This window comes from Panthera leo, chromosome A1, assembly GCF_018350215.1.
Source record: "Panthera leo isolate Ple1 chromosome A1, P.leo_Ple1_pat1.1, whole genome shotgun sequence".
NCBI lineage: Eukaryota > Metazoa > Chordata > Mammalia > Carnivora > Felidae > Panthera > Panthera leo.
In genome coordinates, this window is record NC_056679.1 from 124,146,861 (window position 1) to 124,173,958 (window position 27,098).

Below are 27,098 nucleotides of genomic sequence, written 5' to 3' on the forward strand. Positions count from 1 at the left end.
TACACTCCAGACTATTTAATCTTTGCATATATCTATAAATGAGGCATCACTATTATTATTTTTACATATTAGGAAATCGTGGTGTACAGAGCTTAAATCACCTGTCTAAGATCCCAGGGTTTGTAAGTTGCAAACCTGAGCCCAAGTTTTCTGACTCTAAGTTGCCATTCATTTGACCATATTTTAGCAACCTCCAGACCATCTTCCTGTTGCCTAGTCTAAGGAGTTTCTGCCTTTAAAAATAGAGCTATGTGAGAACTCTGCCAAAGAATATCAAGAAGGTTTTAAAAGTTTGATTTAGGCTTTGCACCAACAGTTCTGACTCATCTCTTAAAACATAAACACTTTGGGCGAGCTAGGATTTGGCACAAAGTATAGGTTGTTAGAAATAAACCCGATGAAGTTAATTAGTGTTTTGTTAGGAGTCCTTTGTGTTGAGCTGGGGAAATCTTAGTTGAGTCTATATATGGAGGATCAGTTGGTCCTGGACTGTATGAGGGCCACAGGTACTTGCCTGGACAAAAAGCCAAACTGAAAGAAGCCTTTCAGGCAGATACGTAGTTTGAAAGGCTGAGCAGCTTTTTTCCCACCTATGGGAAAGGGCTGTAAAGAACATGCTTGGCTAGCTACATTAGGCAAAGCTTACTGAACATGAATGTGAAGAGCCCCAGCTTGTAGACCAAGTATGTGCTTGAGGGTACTCGCAAAGCAGGAAGAAAATTTTGAAAGATTGTTATAAAAGAATATTACATATTTAAAAGAGCTTAAAAGGACAACAAAACTTTATTAGACTTCTTTGTGGATTAATATAGTTTTATTTTGATTTGTGTATGGAAGATACCATGCGGTTGTCTGTCTTATAAAGGTCTTAATATCACCCCAAATGAGCCCCATAACTAAGCTAAGTTGGGGAAGGCTACTTTCTCTGAGATGTGGGATTGTCCCAGTGACCCTATTCTGCCATTACAACATCTCCAAGGGCTGTTAGAGGTGGGCGCTCAGGGAACTTTGGATTCAACAGTGAAACTGCCCTTGCCTCTGGTTCCTACATCCTTTTCCCAACACCATCTTCCTAGATTCAGAGTTTAGAAGTTTCCATCTGCCGCTGAGATGCTCAGGTTTTTGCCACATACATATATTCTCATTTTGTTCAATTTCCTTTAGGCCCAAGACCTATAGTTATTTAGTTATTTTCACAGCTGTTATATATACTTTCTTCTCTCACAGGGTTTTATGGGACTAGTGTGCATATTCACAAAATAGACATGCCTATTAGTGCAGTTTATTAATCAACTCAATGTAAGTTCATATAAACCAACAGCTAAAAGTTCATCTTGCAACAACAGTGACCATGCTCAAAAATAAATAGCTGAATTTTTAGTGTCTCTTGGAGAGTTGGGTCCAAAAGGGACTTTAGAGATTATATAAAGCAGTGTGCTCATTTTACTAATGAGGAAACTGAAGTCTAGAAAGGAGAAGTGATTTATTTACCTCTCCCCCTCCACTTCCCCCACAGAATGTCAAAATGAATTTATGCATCCAGGCTGCTGAGATCCTTAGCAGCCCTACTGGTTACCTAAAGACCAATAGTTTGCAATGGAAGATTTGGGTAAAGGGGAAGTATGTAGGAGTTAGGAATGCTGTATTCTGATTCCAGTTATGCCTATAACAAACACTGAAGTAGTCCACAGTCACTTAACTTTTGGGCTCTTGTCCATTACATGAGATTGAACTTAATGCCACTGAGGTCTCTGTTAGTTACTGTTCTATGAGGCCTTATATCTAGGTATTGGAGTCACCTGCAGTATTTACACTGAGGCCCAGGTTGCCCTCAGTCCCATGACTCCACCTTGTATTTTCCAGAACAAGACTCTGCACACTCACATCAGCCAGGATGGGGTGGGGGGTGGGTGTGTGGGCATGAATCTCTGCCTTACAAGCTTAGAGACAGGAAATGGGGAGGGTGGTGGTTCATGGGGTGACTCACATCTGTTTAGGTGCAAGTGATCCCCAGGCATGTGTGAGGTTTATCTATGAAAATGATATTTTTTGAAACCTGAGATACAATGCTTCAAGTTCCAAAAATGTAAGAGAGAGTTGGGGCGTGAAGAAGAAAAATGGAAAGATAACAGGTGATCTCTCATCCAGCTCAGAGTCATCTTTGTCTTTTAGATGGAAGTCAACTTCACCAAAGAAGATATTGATAGAGATGAAACCTACAACCTCACAGGACTGCAGGCCTTTACAGAGTATGTTATAGCTCTGCGATGTGCCACTAAGGAGTCCATGTTCTGGAGTGGTTGGAGCCAAGAAAAAATGGGAACAACTGAGGAAGAAGGCAAGCTGGTCCCTTGCAATTCCTTCTCTGCCTGCTCTGGTATAAGGTGGCCTGGGCCTAGCCTTAGTGGGTTTTGTCCAGTGTTGTACTTGGAAATCATGGAATCTCACAGTCCTAGAGCATGGACAATCTGTATGTTCCCTCTCTATAAGGCACTTACCTGAGCCCACAGGATAAACCAGCCCTCCTCAGATGGTCTGAGTTAGCATCTTCTTGCCCCAAAGGCAAAAGATCACATCTTTACTACTCTTATTAAGTTCTTATACTATACATGAAACAGCATAATACTATTTAAAGGTATCTTATGATACATTAAAGATATATATTGTAAACCCTGCAGCCACCACTAAAAAATTAAAAAAGGTATAATTACTGAGGGAAAAAAAGGTCAGATTCTTAATGACAGTGAGAGAGAAAGAGAAAGGGACTATACAGTGAATGAGTGCTTACCATGAGTCAGGATGGTCATTCAGAATAGTACTTTAAATCTATAGGCTTGACTTAGATTCCAGCATGGCTGTGGAGTGATTTTGGGCTAGATAACTAATGTCTAAGCCTCAGTTTTCTCAATATTTTTTTTTGTATACACATGTTCATAGCAGCTTTATTTAAAATAATAAAAAAAAATAACGGAAAGGTCCATCAACTAGTCAAAGAATAAACAAACTATGGTATAACCATACAAGGCAATACAATTAAACAATAAAAAAGGAACAAACTAATGATACATGCAACAACATGAATATCTCAGAAGCATTATGTTAAGTAAAAGCAACTGGACACAAAAGACTAAATATGATTTTCAATTTATTGGAAATTCTAGAAAAGGCAAAAAATAGTGACAAATAGCAGATGAATGGTTGTCAATGGGTAGGAATAGAGGCAGGGGACTGACTGCAAAGGAGAACAGTTTCCTCAATATTTATTCCCCTTTTCCATAATGGAATATCATTTGTAAAATTGAGTTAAAAGCAGTACCTACATTTTAGTGTTATTTTAAAAATGAAATAATGTATTTAGCTCATAGTAAACATTCAATAAATGCCAAGTTATCTACTATTTTTATTAACTCTTCCAAGAGCCCTATAAGATATGTGGAATCACCCCCATTTGGAAGTGAAGGAGCCAAGTTTCAGAAATATTAGTAAATCACTTAAGGTTACTCAGCATGTGTTACCATTCTTTATAAATCAAGAATCTTTCCCAGTGCCTGTTCTGTAGCAGATAGTCAATAAATGTCTGATGAATGTATCAGTTTCCTTTGGCCACTGTGACAAATTATCACAAATTTAGTGACTTACAACACAGCTTTTTCTTTTTTTTTTTAATTTTCTTTTTTCTTTTTTCTTTTTTTTTATTATATGAAATTTATTGTCAAATTAGTTTCCATACAACACCCAGTGCTCATCCCAAAAGATGCCCTCTTCAATGAGTATCACCTCCCCTCCCCTCCCTCCACCTGCCGTCAACCCTCAGTTTGTTCTCAGTTTTTAAGAGTCTCTTATGCTTTGGCTCTCTCTCCCACTCTAACCTCTTTTTTCTTTTTTTTCTTCCCCTCCCCCATGTGTTTCTGTTAAGTTTCTCAGGATCCACATAAGATTGAAAACATATGGTATCTGTCTTTCTCTGTATGGCTTATTTCACTTAGCATCACACTCTCCATTTGCATCCACATTGCTACAAAGGGCCATATTTCATTCTTTCTCATTGCCACGTAGTACTCCATTGTGTATATAAACCACAATTTCTTTATCCATTCATCAGTTGATGGACATTTAGGCTTTTTCCACAATTTGGCTGTTGTTGAGAGTGCTGCTATAAACATTGGGGTACAAGTGCCCCTATGCATCAGTACTCCTGTATCCCTTGGATAAATTCCTAGCAGTGCTACTGCTTGGTCATAGGGTAGGTCTATTTTTAATTTTTTGAGGAACCTCCACCCTGTTTTCCAGAGCAGCTGCACCAATTTGCATTCCCACCAACAGTGCAAGAGGGTTCCCGTTTCTCCACATCCTCTCCAGCATCTAAAGTCTCCTGATTTGTTCATTTTGGCCACTCTGACTGGCGTGAGGTGATATCTGAGTGTGGTTTCGATTTGTATTTCCCTGATGAGGAGCGACGTTGAGCATCTTTTCATGTGCATGTTGGCCATCTGGATGTCTTCTTGAGAGAAGTGTCTATTCATGTTTTCTGCCCATTTCTTCACTGGATTATTTGTTTTTTGGGTGTGGAGTTTGATGAGCTCTTTATAGACTTTGGATATTAGCCCTTTGTCTGATATGTCATTTGCAAATATCTTTTCCCATTCCGTTGGTTGCCTTTTAGTTTTGTTGATTGTTTCCTTTGCTGTGCAGGAGCTCTTTATCTTCATGAGGTCCCAATAGTTCATTTTTGCTTTTAATTCCCTTGCCTTTGGGGATGTGTCAAGTAAGAAATTGCTACGGCTGAGGTCAGAGAGGTCTTTTCCTGCTTTCTCCTCTAGGGTTTTGGTGGTTTCCTGTCTCACATTCAGGTCCTTTATCCATTTTGAGTTTATTTTTGTGAATGGTATAAGAAAGTGGTCCAGGTTCATTCTTCTGCATGTTGCTGTCCAGTTCTCCCAGCACCATTTGTTAAAGAGACTGTCTTTTTTTCCATTGGATATTCTTTCCTGCTTTGTCAAAGATTAGTTGGCCATACTTTTGTGGGTCCAATTCTGGGGTCTCTACTGTATTCCATTGGTCTATATGTCTTTTTTTTGTGCCAATACCATGCTGTCTTGATGATGACAGCTTTGTAGTAGAGGCTAAAGTCTGGGATTGTGATGCCTCCTGCTTTGGTCTTCTTCTTCAAAATTACTTTGGCTATTTGGGGCCTTTTGTGGTTCCATATGAATTTTAGGATTGCTTGTTCTAGCTTCGGGAAGAATGCTGGTGCAATTTTGATTGGGATTGCATTGAATGTGTAGATAGCTTTGGGTAGTATTGACATTTTAACAATATTTATTCTTCCAACCCATGAGCACGGAATGTTTTTCCATTTCTTTATATCTTCTTCAGTTTCCTTCATAATCTTTCTATAGTTTTCAGCATACAGATCTTGTACATCTTTGGTAAGATTTATTCCTAGGTATTTTATGCTTCTGGGTGCAATTGTGAATGGGATCAGTTTCTTTATTTGTCTTTCTGTTGCTTCATTGTTAGTGTGTAAGAATGCAACTGATTTCTGTACATTGATTTTGTATCCTGCAACTTTGCTGAATTCATGTATCAGTTCTAGCAGACTTTTGGTGGAGTCTGTCAGATTTTCCATGTATAATGTCATCTGCAAAAAGTGAAGCTTGACTTCATCTTTGCCAATTTTGATGCCTTTGATTTCCTTTTGTTGTCTGATTGCTGATGCTAGCACTTCCAACACTATGTTAAACAACAGCAGTGAGAGTGGACATCCCTTTTGTGTTTCTGATATCAGAGCGAAAGCTCTCAGTTTTTCCCCATTGAGGATGATATTAGCTGTGGGCTTTTCATAAATGGATTTTATGATGTTTAAATATGTTCCTTCTACCCTGACTTTCTCGAGGGCTTTTTTAAGAAAGGATGCTGAATTTTGTCAAATGCTTTTTCTGCATCGATTGACAGGAGCATATGGTTCTTATCTTTTCTTTTATTAATGTGATGTATCACATTGATTGATTTGCAAATGTTGAACCAGGCCTGCAGTCCAGGAATGAATCCCACTTGATCATGGTGAATAATTCTTTTTATATGCTGTTGAATTCGATTTGCTAGTATCTTACTGAGAATTTTTGCATCCATATTAATCAGGGATATTGGCCTGTAGTTCTCTTTTTTTACTGGGTGTCTGTCTGGTTTAACACAGTTTTTTCTTTTATAGTTCTGGAAGTCAGAGGTCCAGGAGTCAAGGTGTGGGCAGGGTTGTTTCCTTTTGGAGACTCTGAGGGTATTATGTTTTCTTACCATTTCCAACTTCTCATGGTTACCTGTATTCCTTGGCTGATGACCCCTTCCCCCATATATTGAACATCAATCTAATGTCTGCTTCCATCATCACATTACTTTTTTCTCATTTTTTGTGCTAAGTCTCTGCCTCTTTCTTCTAATGACCTTCATGAAAACATTTAGGGCCAACTTGTATAATTCAGAATCATCTTCCCAACTCAAGATGCCAACTTAATCACATCTGAAAGGCCCTTTGGCCATATAAGGTAACATTTACAAACTGCAGGGTTTAGGACTTAGGTCTTTGGGGCCCATTTTTCAGTCTAACACAATGAATGATGAATGAATGGATGAATGAATGAATGAATGACTAGATGAATATTTGAAATAACACATCTTTTGAAATAAGGAGATTAAATGCAAAATTCTGATCCTTCTAAAACTTTCTGAGGCTTTACTCTCATTTGTTTGTAAGACACATGGGGTTCTAGCCCATACATTTCCCAAAACCACACATCCGGCCATGGTTTCAGGCCCTTCTTCTTCTCCTTTATAGCCAAGTACCACACTGGTATCAGGTAACATCAACAGTCAATTTCTATGTTCCCTGGTTCATATGACAACAGCTTATTCCTGTGGATCTTGGTTGAGTTTCCTACGAGACCAAGTTGGTATTAATAGATGTTTAGCACATTCACAGATATGGTCAGATGTCTGGAAATAATCCCATGTTCTGAATTTTGTAACCCCGCCTGGAGATGTTCATGCTTGCTCTGAACTACCCCTTGGTGGATGTGGTTACAATACAGGGGTTCATGCAGTACATAGTAAATTGTACTAGATGACTTCTGAAAGCTCTTGTCACCCTAAGATTCCATTCTTCTATGCTATTCAGGCATCTAGTCTTTTATGCCAGGCTCTAGCAGTAAAGAAAAAGTCATAGAAAATCCCAAGTCATATGTCTTTAAGTACTTAGAATAGCGCCTTACAAATGGTAAGGGCTCAATAAATCCTACATAAATAAGAATGCAGACATGACTGAAACAAGTCAGGTTGTGGATCTAGTGTAACTTTTGGTTAAAATTACATACAATATTTGGGAACACATTTACACTCTACAGACATCACCTCAGAGTGTCAAATGAATACAAATAGAACAGTTTACAAATATCAAACAGCATGTAAATTGCACAGCAAAAAATGGCCCATTGCTTATAATCACTTGGACTACTCAGTTGTTGTCTTAACTGGGCCCTCCCTTTTAAAAAATTCAAATGCAATGCATGCACTATCTTTGAGCAAAGCATCCTCTGCCTTTGCTACACCTTTTGGCAGGTGGTCTGGGGGATTAAGTTCCACTTCAGGTGTAATCATGTTTTGCACTGCCCTTCTCCTCTTTGTAGCTGGTAGTCTTCTCTCCAGTGATCTCCTGGTACCATTATGGCTCGTGTCTTAATTTAACTCATGAGAGCCCAGCCAACTCTCTAATGTCCATTTTATCCACTTGTTTTGCTGCCAGAAACAAGATTTACCATTTCAGCTGATGTATTATTTCGGCTAGTTTGGCTGTTATTAATTAGCAGAACACTAGATGTTGGTGTTCTCTGCCTTTGGCTAATTGAATCAAACCAACACTTATAAATCATAGTCATCACTATAGAACTTTTACTTTTGTTTTTCTTCATTTTTAAAGGATCCCAGAGAAAATTTAATTTCTACTACATGACACAGATGTAGTTATATTTTGATCCTGGCTTTATTTCCTAAAAGTTTGTAACACTGCCCAGTTAGAAGCTTCGCTTCTCTGTATTTCAGAAATGGAGATAATAATACTGCTGTACCTAATTATAGGGCTTTAGAGATTAAATGAGATAATTGAGGTAAAATGCTTAGTATAGTGACACTTGCTAAAAGTTGACTCTTCTGTTCCTTTAAAAGTTTACTTATTTTGATTGGAGAGGGGGAAGGGCAGGGAGAGAGAGAATCCCAAATAGGGGATTCTACACTGTCAACACAAAGCCCAACTTGGGCTCGATCTTTTGAGATCATCATCTGAGCCAAAATCAAGAGTCAGGAGTTTAACTGACTGAATCACCCAGGTGCCCCAAAAGTTAAACTTTCTTATTGTTGGTCTTCAGCAAGGCACCAGTAAGTATGTGAAGTGTCTAACTGGTGGTGGTTGTAGGTATTATCAGATTGTAATGGAAACAAGATAGCATCAAATTGTTGCTAATGGGTCCAAAGAATTGATGTTTTGAATATGTAGATATTTTTATGGATTTGGAAAAATTTAATTTTGCTCTTTTATGAATACAGAATTACTACTTTTTTAAAAATTTATTTATTTATTTTGAGAGAGAAGAACCACAAGCAGGGGAGGGGCAGAGAGAGAGGGAGACAGACAGAATCCCAAGCAGGCCCTGTGCTCTCAGCATGGGCCATATTGTGGAGCTCAAACTCACGAGCCTTGAGATCATGACCTGAGCTGAAACCAAGAGTTGGACACTTAATCAACTGAGCCACCCAGGTACCCCCAGAATTATCACTTTTCTAACTTTGATTATACTGCAAGTCCATTACTAGCTCATGGTGAACGGAAACTTGGCTGTTAATTGCAGAAGATATACATGCTACTTAGGTAGTGGTTTTACTAAAAGCTGCATCTATGGGAAATCTGTATTAGTAAAACTGTTCCTCTTCGAACTTTATCTGCAGGAAATAGTGGCCTCAGTGAAAGGAGAAAATGCCTAATTAAATCCATTTGCTATCACTTCGTACTACAACTAAATCTAAACTAAATGGGATAAATCTAAGGAGAATTTCACTCATATTTCTAACCAAGTGTCTGGAATGATTGGTTATTTAATAATCAGTTTATGGGGCTGTTAGTTGGCTCATTTGGTTAACTGACTCTGAACTTGAACTCTGCCTTTGCTCACATCTCATTGGCTTGTAGACAGGAGTAGTTGTAGAAATGTGATTCTCCATTGATGACAAGATTTAATTGCCCTTTGGATCTTTTTTCTACATTACGGAGTTGTCTTCAGTTGGAGTTCAGTAATTTCACTTTAAGACACCCAGTCACTTGAAGTGTGATTTCAGATACCTGAAAACAGTCTGTCAGCGCTAAAATAGTTTAGATCTTAGCCTGAGTGGTTGACCCCATTCTCTGCAGACCTGCTTACAGTATCTTCAGCTATGTTATTCCTCAAGAGAAAGTTCAGAGTTCATCAACTGCATGTTCAAGTAGAGACATTCCTTCTCCAGATTAGAGGCTTTGGTACAGTTCCTTACAATTCTCTGCTCTCTTCTCATGGCTAAAGTGTGTAGATCATTCTTAAATCAGACATTCTGCATTTTGAAATTATCCCTGTATGGTTAGATTATCCAAAGTTAATACACTTAAACTGTGTTGTCTTGGATTATGTTATTCACAGAAATGTATAAATCAGGTTTAACATTGTGCCCTTGCATTTTATAGAAGATAAATATAAGGTACACATGCCATATTTCTGTACTTTTGCTCAACTCTGATTGCAGACGTTGGCCTTTAGGTTACCCTATATCTTTTTAAGAGGATCCATATGATAAATTCCATTTATTAATTCAGTACCCATAATCAGAAATAGTTACCCCTTCATATGTTTGTTTTTTAATAGGCTATGAGAAATATACAATTCAATATGATCTTTTTTTCCTTCTTTTGCCATGAAGATCATTCAGTTTAAAGCTCAAGTGAACTAGTGAAGATGATTTCTCTGTCCCTTTATTCTTTAATTCTTTCTTAGATTTTATAACATTTTAAGTATACAGTTTCATCCTTTTTGGGAGAAGATCTTTTGTGCTCTGTCTCTCTCATCCCCACTCCCATATAGTATATATAATAGTGTATATAATATAATAATATATCTCTATGTATCTCCTTTAAAAAATTGTTTTTAAAGTGTATTGATTTTTGGAGAGACAGAGACAGTGGGGGAAGGGAAGAGAGAGAGGGCGAGAGGGAGAGAGTGAATCCCAAGCCGACTCCACATTGCCAGTGCAGAGCCTGATGCGGGACTCTCAAGAAACCATGAGATCGTGACCTGAGCCAAAACTGAGAGTCACAACCGACTGAGTCATCCAGGTACCCCTATGTATCTATCTCCTTGTCAGTTATCTGTGTCATTCCCAGCTGTAAGGTATGTAGATGTTATATATGATAGGACATGAGATGTTACATTTCAATCCGGATTTCAATGACAAATAATATTATAATAGGGTCTATTGTACTTTTCTTTTACCTTACATTAAGTCATCAGATCCAAGAGCTGTTTAAATTTTTACTTTTAGTTGATGCCAATCCTTTGGCCACAAAATGAAGACATCATTGGTTGTTGCAATGCTGCCATCCCTCCATCGACCACCTTCCCCCTACTGGCTCCCTCCAGCAAATGCTTCCTAACTGCATTTTTAACAGACAGCCCAGCTAATCTCACCATTTTCAGTTGTAGCTTCCTTCCCTCTTGTGTTGAGCACCTCATTCTTGTTTCCTTACAGCTCCACATGGCTTGGATCTGTGGAGAGTCCTGAGACCCGCCACAGTAGATGGAAGAAGGCTAGTGCAGTTGATGTGGAAGGTGATTTCCTTATGTTGTTTTTTCTGTCTCAAACCCTTGGTCTCTTATACCTCCAAGAAGAGTAATTCTTCAACTTTTACCTCCTGAATTTCCTTTCCTAGAGGCTTTATAATGCCCTGCATCTCACAGTGGTTTCCCAGCTCACAAAGCCTTCTAGGTTATCTTACAGATGGCCTAAACGTGAATTGCAGACCCTGCATCCTCTCTTCCTTGGACTGAAACATTAACATATAAGACAGGTACAAAGTGCAAGTGCAGGGGGCACCTTGACCTTCTGGGGACCCCACCTACTCCTGGCTAGCTGCATTAGAAGGCAGTGTAAAATTGCATAGCACCCACCCCCACATTGGAGAAGAACACTGATTTGGGATCAGCTCACTAATGTGTCCTGAGGTGATTGAAAACATATATTGCACATAGGGCAAGTAGGGTACACTGGGGTGCAAGGACAGAGCAGGGGCCAAATGGTCCTTCCTAGGATGGAGGCCTGGGATTGAGGACAAAAGGAGAAGGTGGGGGCAGCATGCAGAGAAGAGGAGAAATAAAGAAGAGAGCAGGTAGGAAAAAGGAAAGAAAAGGAGGGGAAAAGGGAATAAACAGGAAAGGGAAAGGGCAAATAGAAAAGAAAAATGCAGCCAGGAACCAGGAGAGAAAAGACTGGGGAGTTAGTGGGGAGAAAAAAGAGAATAGAGCAGTAAAATATCAGAACTCTTTATTAGTGTCCAGAGTTCTCAGGGCATAAGTCATCATATTATTTCATGCTTGCTCAAGTCCAGGCAAGTTTAAAATACTTCTGAAAATGGAGAAACCACCTGCTTTACCAAATGATATTCTGCTCCTAGTTATGTCAGGACTGGAGCATCCTTTACCTTTCCTTGCTCCCTTCACACCCCAGGGCCATGGGCACCCTCAGGTTGTAGAGGCAACAGGCCAGGGAGGGCACAACCAGTGTCACTGGGAAATCTTTAAGAATCAATCCTAAATGTCGTGGTATCTTTCTCAGTGATTAAGTGTGGAAACAAATCACTCTGTCAACATTATTTTGGGGGAGGGAAAGCAAACAGTGGCCCATTTCCACATGTGGGCAGCCACATGTGTTGGGCCAAGTAGGCCAACATGTGAAATAGATGAAATGGACTTGAATGCCTTTCTCCTTCTCCTCCTCACCTGGAGACTGGTCTTTCTTTTGCCTCAGCAGGAGAGTTTTCTAAGAATTAAAGTTGGTTAGCAAAGATTGGTTAAAACTGAATGGTGGTGAAGATTGTACAACTCTGCAAGTATACTAAAAAAAAAAAAACAAAAAAAACCCAAAATCCTTAATTGCATACCTTAAAATAGTGAATTTTATGTTATGTGAATTATATCTCAATAAAGCTGTTACTTAAAAAAGAGAATGAATTATCCCAAGAGGTAAAGGACTCCGAGTCATCAGGGAGTTTCTGACCTTTTATGTCATGGAAGCCTCTATGTCAGTTCCTGAACTGAAATGTCAGTGGGACAAAGTGACTTCTGAAGTCCTGTCTGACCTTACATTCAGTCATTCTACTCTATCCAGGTGTGTTATCAGTAACATAAACTGAACAAGTGAAAAGCCCTATAATTCCTGGGGAATACTCAGTGTGCTGATTCCTAGGCAAAACATATGGTTAGTAGGTTCAAGTTCAAGGCTGCAAATAAGAGTTTGGCTTAGAGCCCCTGGGGTCACCTTAGGCTTCTCACTACAGATTTAGGACCTGAATGTTTCAGGCCTCTTCGCTAGGATACCTGATGTGCCTGGTCTAGGGAAACTAGCTCCCTCCTCAAAGGAGGAGGCATGCTGCTTTTTATGCAGCAATATAAATACTTTCCAACCCTTGGAAGCTTCCAGACAAGAGATTACCCAGGGCCAGAACAGAATTGGGGTTCTTGGAGGGAATGCCTCAGATTTTTAATTTATACTGTCCTGTGCCTGTGAGATAGAAAGATAAGCATCCAAAGAATATGGGGGCGACTTCCTTACATTGGCTTGGCATTCTCCTAGTTCAGCCTCGTGGAATTAGACTTATGTTAAGGGTTGATACCAAGGGGCCACTTAGCAAATCTCTTTTGGCCCTTGAAGGGTTAATATCACAGCACAGGGTGTGTTATTAATCCCAGAAGGGTAATTGCCTAAATTGTAGTTTAGCACTTAATAATTAACATTACCCTTCACCCCTCATCCTCACCATTTATCACAGTCTCACTGCCTGTCCTGTCTTTTCTTGTTTTTGGCAATAAATTTTGTTTCCTTTGGGTTCAGAAGGCAAGTGGAGCCCCAGTCCTGGAGAAGGCACTTGGCTACAACATATGGTACTTTCCAGAAAACAGTACTAACCTCACAAAGACATTGAACACCACTAACGAGAAGCTTGAACTGTATCTGGGAGGCAAGACCTATTGGGTTTGTGTGGTTTCTTATAATTCTCTTGGGGAATCTCCGGTGGCCACCCTGAGGATTCCAGCTATCAATGAAAAGTGTAAGTACAGTGTAAACTTCTACTTAGATGTCTGGCCCCATCTAGTTGGCCAGGAAGTAATCCCTCTGCTCTCAAGGGTTGTGTTTCTCTCAAGTCAAAATGAAAATGAAGTGGGAACTTTTTAGGTTATGGTGAGGATAGCAAACTCTTGTGGTAATTAATGAGCCTGGAACAAAGCCTGTGCTGAAAATCAGAGACTTCATAAAGTCATATGAGACAAAGTCACACACCTAGAAGTTCTGTATTTGGGATTTTCTCCTCACAGTGTTGACTATGTCTCAGCCTTCATTTGCTCATTCTTCTGTGTTCTTCCTTTTCCTCTTTTTTTTATGTTTATTTATTTTTCACAGAGGGCAAGAGAGAGAGTGTGCGTGCACTGGGGGGGTGGGGAGGGGGGAAGGGGCAGAGAGAGAGAGGGAGAGAGAGAATCCCAAGCAAGTTCCATGCTGTCAGCACGGAGCCCAATGTTAAGAACTTGTGAGATCATGACCTGAACTGAAATCAAGGGTTGAACAGTTAACTGACTGAGCCATCCAGGAGCCACTCATTACACTTTTGATTAAGTAGTTTTGCTCCTAGGCAAACTCATATTTTATATTCCATTTTGGAATAAAATACCTTCTTTGATTCTTATGCAAGGAATTGCAGGCAAGGGGTTTCCTCTCCCCTACTTTATTTTTCTCTATAAATGTGTTTGTCAGTCTATAGATTTTCTCATTTATTTTGTTGCCTATCTTTCCCTCAATTGGATACAAGTTCCATGAGTGCAGAGAATTTTGTTTTTCTTTTCCTTCTTTTCCTCTTCCTCACACCGCTTCCCTCATCTGCAACAGTTAGAACAGGCATAGAGTATTTTGCATACAAAAGGTGCTCAGTAACTATTTGTTGAAACACATCATAGTCAGATAATGCACTTCTCCACTTTTCCACTTCTCTTTACTTAGACCTGGACTGGCTCCGGCATTGCACTACTGGCTCTAGAATTGTTTGCCTATATTCCTTTCTTTCTCTTCTCCTTAAACTTAACCCATTTCTTGCCTTGCTTCATGTTAGAACTCCTATATACAGTTGACCCTTGAACAACATGAGTTTGAGCTGGGTGGGTCCACTTACGTGCAAATTTTTTACAGTACACTGCTATAAATGTATTTTCCCTTATCACTCTCTAAATAACATTTTCTTTTCTCTAGCATGCTTTATTGTAAAAATACAATATGTAATACATGTAACATACAGAATATGTGTTAATCAACTATGTTATCAGTAAGGCTTCCAGTCAACAGTAAACTATTAGTAGTTAAGTTTTGAGAGAGTCAAAAGTTATACATAGATTTTCGACTTCTCAGGGGGTTGGTGCCCCTGATACCCCATGTTGTTTAAGGGTCAGTTGTGTACATGACATTTGAGCTACACTTGACATTATTTTAGTATTTAATATCATTCTCCACCATTCTTAGTTCCTGGAATCCTAGTTTCCAAGATACTATCTATCTACTACCTATCTAATACCCCTAGTGATGAGGTTTCTGACAAATGCATGTGTCATTGAATAAACATTCTTTGTTAATAGAGGCATTGCTGCATAGTAATCCCAATTTCTTGGTGTTGCCCTGGAGTGGAAGGCAGTAAAGAATAGGGGATACAAACCTAGGCTTGGGAGTCCAACAGCCCTGTAGTTATATCTTTACTTTTTCACTACAATATCTAGGCACTGCAAACCTTGGGCAAGTTATCTAAACTCTAAACCTTAGTTGCTTGTAAAATGGAGTTATTTTATTGTAACACCTATTTCATAGAGCTGTTGTGATGATGAAATGAGATTGTATATTTAAAATGCTTTGCCTAGGGGTGCCTGGGTGGCTCAGTCAGTTAAGTGTCTGACTTTGGCTCAGGTCATGATCTCACAGTTCGTGAGTTTGAGCCCCACGTTGGGCTCTGTGCTGACAGCTCAGAGCCTGGAGCCTGCTTCGGATTCTGTGTCTCCCTCTCTCTCTGCCCTTCCCCCCCTTCACTCTGTCTATGTGTCTCTCTGTGTCTCAAAGATAAATAAACATTATACCTTCCAGTTCCATCCACGCTGCTGCAAATTCGGTCAGAGAAGGACAGATATATGTTTTCACTCATATGTGGATCTTGAGAAACTGAACAGAAGACCATGGGGGAAAGGAAGGGGAAAAAAAATAGGTACAAACAGAGAAGGGGGAAGGGAAATCACAAGACACTATTAAATACAGAGAACAAACTAAGAGTGGATGGGGGTGTGGAGAAGAGGGAAAATGGGTGATGGGCATTGAGGAGGGCACTTGTTGGGATGAGCACTGGGTGTTGTATGTAAGCCAATTTGACATTAAATTATATTCATAAAAAAGATAAATATTTAAAATAAAATAAAATGCTTTGCCTGGGGGCACCTGGGTGACTCAGTCAGTTAAGCATGCAACTCTTGGTTTTGGCTCAGGTCATGATCTCACGGTTCAAGCTGACAGTGAGGAACCTTCTTGGGATTCTCTCTCTCTATCTCTCTCTCTCTCTCTCTCTTCTCTGCCTGTCCTCTGCTCTCTCTCCCTAAAAAATAAATAAACATTTTATTTATTTTTATTTTTTAAATATTTTTTAATGTTTATTCACTTTTTGAGAGACAGAGTGTGAGCAGGGCAAGAGCAGAGAGAGAGGGAGACCCAGAACCCAAAGCAGGCTCCAGGCTCCAAGCTGTCAGCACAGAGCCCGACATGACGCGGGGCTCGAACTCACGAGCCGTGAGATTGTGACCCGAGCTGAAGTCGGATGCATAACCGACTGAGCCACCCAGGCGCCCCAAAATAAACATTTTAAAATAAATAAATAAAATGCTTTATTTAATGCTAATTATTACTATTGTCATTGTTAATACAATTTCTCATTAAATTTTTATTAGACATGGATTATCAACTTCACAAATACTATGAAATATATTTTAGCTAAATTCCCATAGGGTTTGTTGTTTATTTTTCCCAATTCTGAAGGTACTTGATTTGTGTCAGAAACATTGGTGTGATCATTAGTTATAATGATCCCAGACCAGATGTAGGCAAGCTACAGCTTGTGGACCAAACTTGGCCTGGCACCTGTTTTTGTAAATAAAGTTTTATGGGAGCACAGCCACACCTATTTGTTTACATTTAGTTGTATCACCTTTTGTGAAACAGTGATAACGGGGCACCTGGGTAGCTCAGTCGGTTAAGCGTCTCATTTCAGCTCAGGTCATGATCTCGCGGTTGGTGAGTTCAAGACCCTCATCGGGCTCTGTGCTGACAGCTCAGAGCCTGGAGCCTGTTTCGGATTCTGTGTTTCCCTCTCTCTCTGACACTCCTCCATTCATGCTCTGTCTCTATCTCAAAAATAAATAAATGTTAAAAAAAATTAAAAAAAAAAAAGAAACAGTGATAGAGTGGAATAGTTGTGACAAAGACCATGTGTACTATAAAACCTAAAATATTTACTATTGGGCTTCTTACAGAGAAAGTATAAAGACCCCTGTTTTAGACATATAAGAAAGTAATGCTTTACAGAATTTTATTTAATAAAATGGAGTCAAGTAGAGAATAGTTATAATTGTAATAACTATAACAATATTTAAGTATAATTATCATATACTGTTAGTATATCTTAGGCACTGTGATAAGATGACATAGGTCAGTTTAATGTTAGCCTTGAAATGACCCATGAGGTAGATGCTGTGGAATCATTTCATAGACGATGAAGCTGAGATTAGGGAGAGCTTAGGAATCTGCCCATGGTTTCTCAGGTGGAATTCAAACACAGGTCTCCACGATCCAAATTTATATAATAGGCTTTATTCAGAACCTTGGATTTGATGCTGTTTGACACTGAACTGGTTATTTACCTCTGTGGGACTCCATTTTACCATGTTTAAAATAAGGGTTTGGAATAGATACACCTTCAGGTTCCATCTGGTCTGATCATCCTCTGGGTTTTAAAAGACCTTAGCCAGCAGGTGACTCTGGAGTGATCTGAGGCAGGGCCCAGAAGAGCACAGCCATTTTGTGGTGGGGAGTCAGAAGGAGGTTGAACTCTTGGGGAAGAGCTGAGGATAGGCTAGGACAGCTGGCGAAGGTGAGGCACCATAGCACCTGAGGACTATATGTGATGGCCCACAGTGACTGCTTTCATGCAAACGACAAGAACTTAAAGGTATTAGTGGTCAAAGCCCCTTCCCCCTCTCCCCAGAAGAATATGGATTTTCTCCTGCTCCTGGGGGTATGGTGTATTTGGAGAAAGTGCTCAAAAGTTCTTGGTGAATAATGGAAAGATTCAGCAATTAGTATACATACAGCAGAGTGATGATTAGGAAACTTCTCTTTCAGCACCCTTTGACACTACCCAGGCCCTTTGAAGGTTGACTTATGGCTTAATTGAACCTTTTCCACACTCTTGTGGCCCAGAGCCTGGGCTGTTTTCTTCTTCCCTGCAGCATATTTGGCTCTTTCGACCTGACTCCTGTTCCTCTGATAGCCAGTGTTGGTAAAGAAAGGTGTGGGCTTAGGAATCAACACTCACTCCTGTCTTCAGGTTAAGATTTGTGTGCAAGTAATAACTGAGAAACTGCCTCCAGGGAGACCAGAAAAGGCAGTGAAGGAAGCAACGTCAGGGAAGGGAAGGCCAGGCCAAAGGTGCAGTGTGTTCTTCCCAGGGCTGCTATAGAAATGTACCAGACTGAGTGGCTTCAAACAACAGAAATTTATTATCCCATTGTTCTGGGGGCTAGAAATCTGAAGCCAAGGTGTTGATGGGGCTATGCTTTTTCAGAACCATCTAGGGGAGTTCCTTCCTTCCTTCTTCCTCTTTTGGTAAGCTCTAGGCATTCCTTGGCTTGTGACAGCATAACTTCACTCTCTGCCTGGTCTCCACAGGGCCAGCTTCCTCTGTCTCTTTGTCTGTGTGTCCAAATTCCACTTTTCTTATGAGGACACCAGTCATACTGGGTTAAGGACCTACCATCTTAACTATTAACATCTGCAACAACCTGATTTCTTGATAAGGTTGCCTTCTGCGGTACTTGCATTCTGCGGTTGCATTCTGAGGATATCTTTTTGGGGGGACACAGTTCAAGCCATAACAGGTAAAATCTGTAATAAACATCCTGGGGAAGGCGGTTCCAGCATGACCTTGCAAGGGGACTCTGGAGTATGAGTTATATTACAAAGTTCTTCCAACCAAGAAAAATACACAAAAACAGTAAGAAGGAATTGAGAAGATCAGAGAGCATGAACATTATCTGCTACAAGAGGCTGGGGAGGGTTCCAGATGCTCTAGGAATGCCTTTTGGCCTGACTTCGATGGTAATTGAGGATGCGTACAGGCTATGAGCAGGGGTGAGGGGGTAGGAGGTGGGAGTGACAGGAGCTCTAGGGGTTACGAGGGCTTAATGCTCAGGCCCCTGTCCTCACTCCAGCTTCACATTTTCTTCATGCCTCATCTGCCCTTCCTGACCCTTTCAGGGTGACAAATTACCTGGCCTTGCTTATGGGACTAGCAGCTGGAGTGTCTCATAAAGGCCCAGTTTGGGAAAAGGATTCATGAACTTTGGCCTTCAAGAACAGAGGTTCCTAAATATGAACACAGCCTCATGGGGCTTGTTGCCTAGAAATAGCAGGATTCAATACCCCAGATTCCACATCAAATTCCTACATTTGGCCTTGGCTTCTAGCTTCAGAAGGCTCTTTTATTTATTTATTTTTTTGAGGGACACTGCCTCCTTTTCTGCCTTTATCCAAGATTGTCTTTGGTGTTCATTTAAGCATATTTTCTGTTCCAGTTTTGAAGCTTCAGGTGTGTTGTGGGTGATAAGAAGTGGAGGAGAGGGGAGAGCCACATCCTATGATCTTCTGAGCCCCACCCCTTCTCTGCCATACTGTACCTCTAGTAGTTCTCCTCTCTTTGCTTATTTAGAAAATTTTCAATAAGATAGCCCTCTGATTCTAATGAAATCCTAGCTATTGTACTTGAAGTCACATGTTCAACTTTTCTATTAAAGGAATCCTTGTTGCCCTTATCCAGACATGAGTTTTTTGTTGGGCTTGCAGAAAATGTTGTCATTGGCATATCGGTCCATACCTAGGTGCTTTGAATGAGTGTGTCTGCATCTTTCTGGTACAGATACAATTCTTACTGCCCTATGGAGAGGAATCCATAGGCAGGTTGTGTGGGGCTAGCCTAGACAGATGAAATTTGAAGCCACCTCCCTGGTATGATATTAGGGTCCCCAGCTCCCAGCCATAGAATTCCTGGTGCCTGAAATTCTGTCTTTAGAGATTCATTCTTTGTCTCAGGCTTGCTTTCCTTTTATTTGCAGAGGCACCTGTGGAAGGTGAGTCTTTTGAGTCAGCAACTCTCTAGTGAGATCCTTTCTTGGAAACAGGTAAATTTTGTCAGAGATAAGGAAAAATTAAGAAGGTACTTACATCAAAGTTGGGGTTAAAGAAAAGAGATACAATAAAAAGGGTGGAAACAGCACCATTAAGGGAGGCTGCAGTGGAGATCCTGAACTTTGATCTTCTTTACAATTTGGGCAGTGAATGCATGCCAGTGTGGTTGGTGCATTTGGAGAATGAGTTGGGTAGCTTTCTTTCTTCTTTTTCTCCTCTCTTAGCATTTCAGTGCATTGAGGCCATGCAGGCCTGCCTCACTCAGGACCAGCTGGTGGTGGAGTGGCGAAGCTCTGCTCCAGCGGTAGACACATGGATGGTTGAGTGGTTTCCAGATTTGGACTCAGAGCCCTCCACTTTTTCCTGGGAATCTGTGTCTCAGGCTACAAACTGGACAATTAAGCAAGGTAGCAATTATGAACCGTATAAGTTCCCTTTTTGTGGGATTCAGTTTCATTTCCATCAGTTTTAAAATATTTAACTTTGACGTCAAAGCTGTAGGTGTGGTTAATAGCATTTGACAAAGCTAGTGCAAGCTTAGTGAAGTGACATTCTTGCCATTTCCCAGTGAGGCTGTGTTGGGAAGTCATGGGTATCACACCAGGTATCTGGCCTGTTTCCAGGTGGAAAACACCATGTTAACACCACCATCAGAGAGCCCTTCCTGATGTCTTGATCATGGGGATAACATTAGAGTTTATATCCCATCCCAACAAACACTGATCACAGATAAGTGAGGCTTTACCCTCCTAATCCTGTCAGTCCAGCCATTTATTAATACTTAATAGCACTCATATAAGGATTTATACTCATGCAGGGATGCAGGAAGACAGAGGAGCTAGAATTCATGGTATCTGAGTTCACCAGGTGATGTGCTGTTAACAGAAGGATTCAGTTTTTTTCTGCATTGCTACCAAATCAGGTATCAAAATCCATGATGGAGGAGGGACGGATTTCTTTTCCCTTCCTGGATGTCTCTGTCATTTTATCACACTGGTGCAGACTTGGTTCTTAGAATTAATTTTAAAAGTTCTATTTTAGAACTAGCATAGACATTAGAGACCATCCAACCTAACCTCCTTATTTTCCAGATGTGGAAACTGTAGAGAAATAGAGCATCTTTAGTAAGTTGTAGTGGTAAGTTGGTTTAGTGGTTCTTCTCCTTTGCCATGCCCTGAAGTAAGTCTTGTTTTCCGTCTCTCTTTCTTATTTACAGATGAATTAAAACCTTTCTGGTGCTATAACATCTCTGTGTATCCAGTGTTGCAAGATCGAGTGGGCAAGCCATTTTCCATCCAGGCTTATGTCAGAGAAGGCAGTATGTATGAAAAGGCCCTGTGGGGCAAGGAAACACTGAGTGGGGGGGTGCTATCCAACATCCAGACAAGGCTGTGGATGTCTGTAGCTCATTCACAGTTGCCTTAGTGTTTAGCTGTGCTGCACCTTCTTTCAGCTTCTGGTAAGCTATATATGCTTGACACAATGTGGTCAAGTTGTAGATCCACTGAATTTCAAAGCTGGACTAGAAGTTAGAGATCATCAAGTCCAGGCCCCTCATTTAATAAATGGAAAATCAAGGCCCAGAGAGTTGAAATAGTTTGTGCAAATTCACAAAGAAACTTTGTGCAAATAGCCCTGTAGGCAGAATAACATTTAGCTAAGACCGGGTTAGGGACTTTGCAGAGTTAATCATAAGTTGGAGATGCTAAAAAATTACTTTTAATTGTGTAATTGTAATCAAGGTTTTACTGGTGAACTTCTCAGACTTTATCTTTTGAAAGTTAACCTCCTCCATGTTAGAAAACACATCCTGTCACTCAGAGGTAGCCCATGGGGGCATATCCTTTACCTATATTTGATGATAGCTATTACAGATATGAGTAGAAACTGAATGCAAAATGAGAGTGAGAGCCATAAGAAAGTACTTTTTTTTGCAGGCCTCTGACCCTGCTTTTCTTCTGTTCGAGATGGATAATTCCAGAAAACAGTGTTCCCAAACAAGATGATTCATCATTTACCTACTTTGCTCCTACCTCCCACCTCCAGCACTGATTTCGCTTTCAGTACTAGCCAGAGCCTTTGTGGGGAAAGGATCTACTCCACTGTGATTCAGTGTTCATTGTTTTTATCCCTGTCCTGTAAAGTTCCATCAGCAGGTCCTGTGACCCAGGCGGACAACATTGGTGTGAAGACAGTCACAATCACATGGAAAGAGATTCCCAAGAGTCAAAGAAATGGTTTCATCACCAACTACACCATATTTTACCAAGCTGAAGATGGAAAAGAATTCTGTAAGTGTGCTTATAGCCAAGTTGGAAACTCCCTAAAACCCAAACATGCTATGGATAGACCTGCCTTAGGGTTGGTGCCCTATAATCTTGCATGAGTCACTTAGCTTCTTTGAGAATCTCTGATAATGAGGCCAAGAGTACCTATCTCTTGAGTTTTTTGGAGTCAAATGAGAGTGAAGTGACAGTTTTGTAGGAACCACAGGAGTTGATATAATATGTCCTCGTTAGGCTGTGAACAAGTGGGCCTCCTGGGAGCTTCACCATCATTAGTCTGGAATGGACTTGTGTGCTTGGATTAAAGAGTAGAGTAGTGACACTTAGCTCGGTGCAGGACCCTTTATCCTGACTCCTACTGCCCACTGCCAAGTCATACTTTTTTCCTTGAATCCAGGCTATCTCCTGATATCCTAGGGATGGGCATGGATTCCTAAAATTAGGCAAATTTTTTTATTATGGCAAAATACATATAACATAAAACTCACCACTTAAAACATTTGAAAATGCACAGTTTAGTGGCATTGAGTTTGCTGATAATGATGTGTGACCATCATCTCTACCTGTTTCCATGCCAAAAAGAAACCTGGTAGCCATTAATCAGTGTCTTGACATTGTCTTCTTTCCACAGTCTCTGGAAACCACAAAATTGTTTTCTGTCTTTTTGATTTACCTATTCTGGCTATTTCATACAAATGGGATCATAGACTATGAGGCTTCTTTTACCTGGCTTCTTTTACTTAGCATATTGTTTTCAAAGTTTATCCATCCTGTAGCTTGTATTAGTATCTCATTCCTTTTTATAGCTAAAGAATATTCTATTATGTGGATATCCCACATTTTATTTATCCATTCATTAGTTGATGGGCATTTGGGTTGTTTCCACCTTTTGGCCACTGAAATTAATGCTACTATGAATATCTGTGTGAAAATACCTGTTTGAGTTCTCTGCTTTTAATTCTTTGGGGCATATACCTAGGAGTGGAATTTCTGGGTCATATGGTAATTTGGGCTTAACATTTTGAGAAACCACTGAACTGTTTTCCATAGAGGCTGCCCCATTTTATGTGCCCACCAGCAAAGTCTGATAATTCCAATTTTTCCACATTCTTACCAACACTTATTTTATGTTTAAAAAGATTATTATGGCTATCCTTGAGGGCATGAAATGGTTTCTCAGTGTGATTTTGATTTGCATTTCCCTAATACCTAATGATGCTGAACATCTTTGCATGTGCTAATTGGTCATTTAAGGATCTTCTTTGAGAAAGTCTTTTCAATTTTTTTTTACCATTTTTATTATTTATTTATTTATTTATTTATTTTTTAACCTTTATTTATTTTTGAGACAGGGAGAGACAAAGTATGAACAGGGGAGGGTCAGAGAGAGGGAGACACAGAATCTGAAACAGGCTTCAGGCTCTGAGCTGTCAGCACAGAGCCCGACGTGAGGCTCAAACCCACAGACCGCGAGATCACGACCTGAGCTGAAGTCGGACACTTAACCAACTGAGCCACCCAGGCGCCCCAGACCATTATAAAATTTTTTTTTTAATGTTTATTTATTTTTAAGACAGAGAGAGACAGAGCATGAGCGGGGGAGGGTCAGAGAGAGGGAGACACAGAATCCGAAACAGGCTCCAGGCTGTCAGCACAGAGCCCTACGCGGGGCTCGAACTCACGGACCGCGAGATCGTGACCTGAGCCGAAGTCGGACGCTTAGCCGACTGAGCCACCCAGGCACCCCCCAGACCATTTTTAAATTGGGTTATTTGCCTTTCAGTTGTTGAGTCCTAAGAGTTTTTAAATATATATTCTCAATAGAAGTTCCTTATAAAATCTGTGATTTGCATATATTCCCATTCTGTGGGTTGTCTTTTCACTCTCTTGATAATGTCTTTTGATGCACAAAAGCTTTTATTTTGGTGAAGTCCAGAGTAATCTATTTTCTTTTGTTGTTTATGTGTTTGGTATCATACCTAAGAAAACAAGGGCAAATTCAAGGCCACCATTTACCCTGTGTTTGTCTTCTAAGAGTTTTATAATATTAGCTCTTATGTTTAGGTCCTTGATCTATCTTTATAGGCTAATTTTAAGCACAACATGGATAGAGGGATTGGGGTATGAGATGGGCTGGCTTAGAGGTACAGGTTCCAGTGCTCTTATTTCACTCCTTGGCCTTGGATCTGGCATTTTTTTTTACTTGGCCTTGGCTCTGGCATTTGACTTCCATCTTTTTCCTTTAGCCAAGACAGTTAACTCCAACATCCTGCAGTACGATCTGGAGTCCCTAACACGAAAGACCTCTTATAGTCTTCAAGTCATGGCCAGCACCAGTGCTGGGGGGATCAACGGCACCACGATAAATTTCAAGACATTGTCAATTAGTGAGTATTTCCTTCAAGCCTTGGATAAGTCCTCTTGGCATTTCTCTTAGGCCAGTTAGTGATGATGTTTTCCAAAGGCAGGCGGAAGCCAAATGAAAGGGTGGTACATAGAAGAACCATCTACCCTGTGGCTCACTGGCCTTCCTGGAAGGTGTATGTATGAGGAGAGAATAGGGAGAGCAGGCACATTGAGAGCTGAATTGAAAAAGAGTGGTCATTTTGCTCCTTCCTAATGGATAGCCCCCTATTATCTTGAGGTGAAGAGATCAAGTTAATGCCAACTTTACTCTCAGTCCAAACAAGCTCCTGCTTCAAGGCTGTCCCCAAGTTCATAGTCACCAGTTTCTCTGTGTCACAGGTTACTGCACAATGGGGACTTAGAGGGAAAACCTTGGTTGAACAAGCACCACTGGCCCACAGGAAGTAACTTAACCTCTATCCTTTGTGAAGATTTTTGAGTGAAAACATACATGACATGTTCTGCTTATTAGTTTTTAGATTAGAAAAATAGCAAGAAAAATGTAATAAATAACAAAATATAAAATGCTGTATAGTGTTGTATGATGGTTATGGGAAATATTCAAGAGGAAAAGAAGATGAAATGAGAAGAGAGATCAAGAAGAAAGAAGGGGAATGGGCGAAACAGAAATATGTTAATTTTCTCAAGTCTTTGAGGGAAAGAGATTTGATTTGATATATTCGAATTGTTTTAAGAATTATTTACATTAAAAGTGAAAGGACATTGCCAATTTTTACAGTAAAAGTGAAAAATAGTCTGGTTTAAGTACTCTTGAAAACCTCTTGCTCATTACGTTGTTAAAAGAATAAAAATATATTTATGCCTCTGGAAAATACGAATATGGGATTGTGTTTTTTACACAACACGTTCTATTTTTATGGACTAACACTGCCTTTTTGGAGGTTTTTGATATTGTTCTTTAGCGTCTTTTAAAAATCCTGTTTTATTTTCACAACACTGGGCACAAATTGCTTTATCTGCTAGAATTTTCTCCATGGGTCAAATTTAAGGCAAGAGCCTGCCTTGGAGCGTCGATGTTTCTTACACTTGTCTACACATTACAAATCTCCTTCCTTCTGTCTCTGTTCCTCTACAGTCTACTCTCCACACACCAGCCAGAGTTTAAAACCCTAGACTCCTGCTTGAAACCCACCAGTGGCTTCTGTTGTATTTTAAGTAAAATTCAAACTCCTACCCATAGCTTTCAGGATTCTTCACAATCTGTTGTTTACTGACCTCATCTCCTACAACTTTCTGCTTCTGTCTGTGTTAACTTCTTTCTGCTTTGCGGCTTTTGCATCTACTGTTCCTTTTGCCAGAAATGCTTTTTCCATATTGTTGCATGGCCACTTTCTTCTCATTATTAATATTAGCTCAAATTTCACCTCTCAGAGAAGTCTTCCTTTGCCACCCTATGTAAAGTTACTAACTTTTCTTCAACCTTACCTTGGATACAGTCTAATATCCTATTATATCTGAAATAATCTTTTTTTATTGTCTGAATCCTCCTACCAGAACGTAGGCTCCATGAGAGTAGATATCTTGTATTTCTTGCTTATTGCTGTTTATTTTATTACCCAGAACAGTGTTTGGCAAATGGTAAGTGCTCATAAATATGTACTGAATTAAAAAGGTTGGAGACTGAACCTTGTGAACATAATATCTGTCACTATTATTCAGGCAGAAGAGAACTGGATGAGGAGCCATAAATACCAGGGTTATTTTTAATGAATAAATTCAAATTCAATTGAATTGAAAGAAAACTCATAAGTAATGTGTTGCTTAAGCTACTAGAATAAAAAGTTAATCTTTGGTATTTGTTAAGAAAGTGAGGACTTTAACTGACATTTGTTCTCCTATTCCCAAAGGTATCCTTGAGATTTTCCTTATAACTTCTCTGGTTGGAGGTGGCCTTCTTATTCTCATCATCTTGTCAGTGGCATATGGTCTCAAAAAGCCCAAGTGAGTTTATAGGCGACAGCATGGGCGTTATAGGCAACAGAAAGGGGTGGAAGACATCATGGGTGGAAGAGGGTTCTCTGTCATTAAGGGGGTGTTGTTTCATTTATTAATTTGGCATATATTTATGGAGTTTATTATATGTTACACCCTATAGCTCATCAGAATTCTGACCAAACAAGAGGACTCTCACCCCCACAGCCCCATACATCAGGCTTAGGCCAAGGGATTGCCAGCTGCCCCACAGGCTTTATCTTCTGTATTTGGCATCTGAGACTAAAATTAGGGAGAAGGTCCTTTCTCTCAGCATTTGGCAGCAGCAAGAGGGCTGAAGGACACTAGCTTCTCTCCCAGGCAGACCAGGGAGCATACCCATAGAATTAGATTACTAGCCAGTAGTGTGCCCAGCACAGACTTGTTCCTTGCTCTTGGTGCAGTGTTGGAGGGCTGGCTACAGGGGCATTTGTCCTGCCTGTCCTGGCCACTATGGGAAAGGAAACTCATCCTCAAGGTCATAGGCTTTCTCTCCACAGACAGCCTCATACTGTCATGCTGGTCAAGAGCTCCCTCCCTCATAGACCTCTCTCTCCAGAATTGTGCAATTTGGGGCCTTCTCTGCCAAGCAGCTATGCT

General features: G+C 40.2%; 1 protein-coding gene across 4 annotated transcripts in view; it reads left to right on the plus strand.

Moving 5' to 3' along the window:
* The window catches only part of IL31RA (interleukin 31 receptor A), an 82,186-nt gene that overhangs the window by 47,317 nt on the left and 7,771 nt on the right, over positions 1–27,098 (plus strand). For all 4 annotated transcript variants that reach the window (XM_042939096.1, XM_042939125.1, XM_042939105.1 and 1 more), the window contains exons 6-13: positions 2,173–2,338; positions 10,816–10,895; positions 13,174–13,390; positions 20,040–20,222; positions 21,032–21,133; positions 21,960–22,106; positions 24,347–24,487; positions 26,375–26,468. In XM_042939096.1, the coding sequence (XP_042795030.1) occupies positions 2,173–2,338; positions 10,816–10,895; positions 13,174–13,390; positions 20,040–20,222; positions 21,032–21,133; positions 21,960–22,106; positions 24,347–24,487; positions 26,375–26,468 (1,130 nt within the window). The remainder of the gene's footprint in view (positions 1–2,172; positions 2,339–10,815; positions 10,896–13,173; positions 13,391–20,039; positions 20,223–21,031; positions 21,134–21,959; positions 22,107–24,346; positions 24,488–26,374; positions 26,469–27,098) is intronic.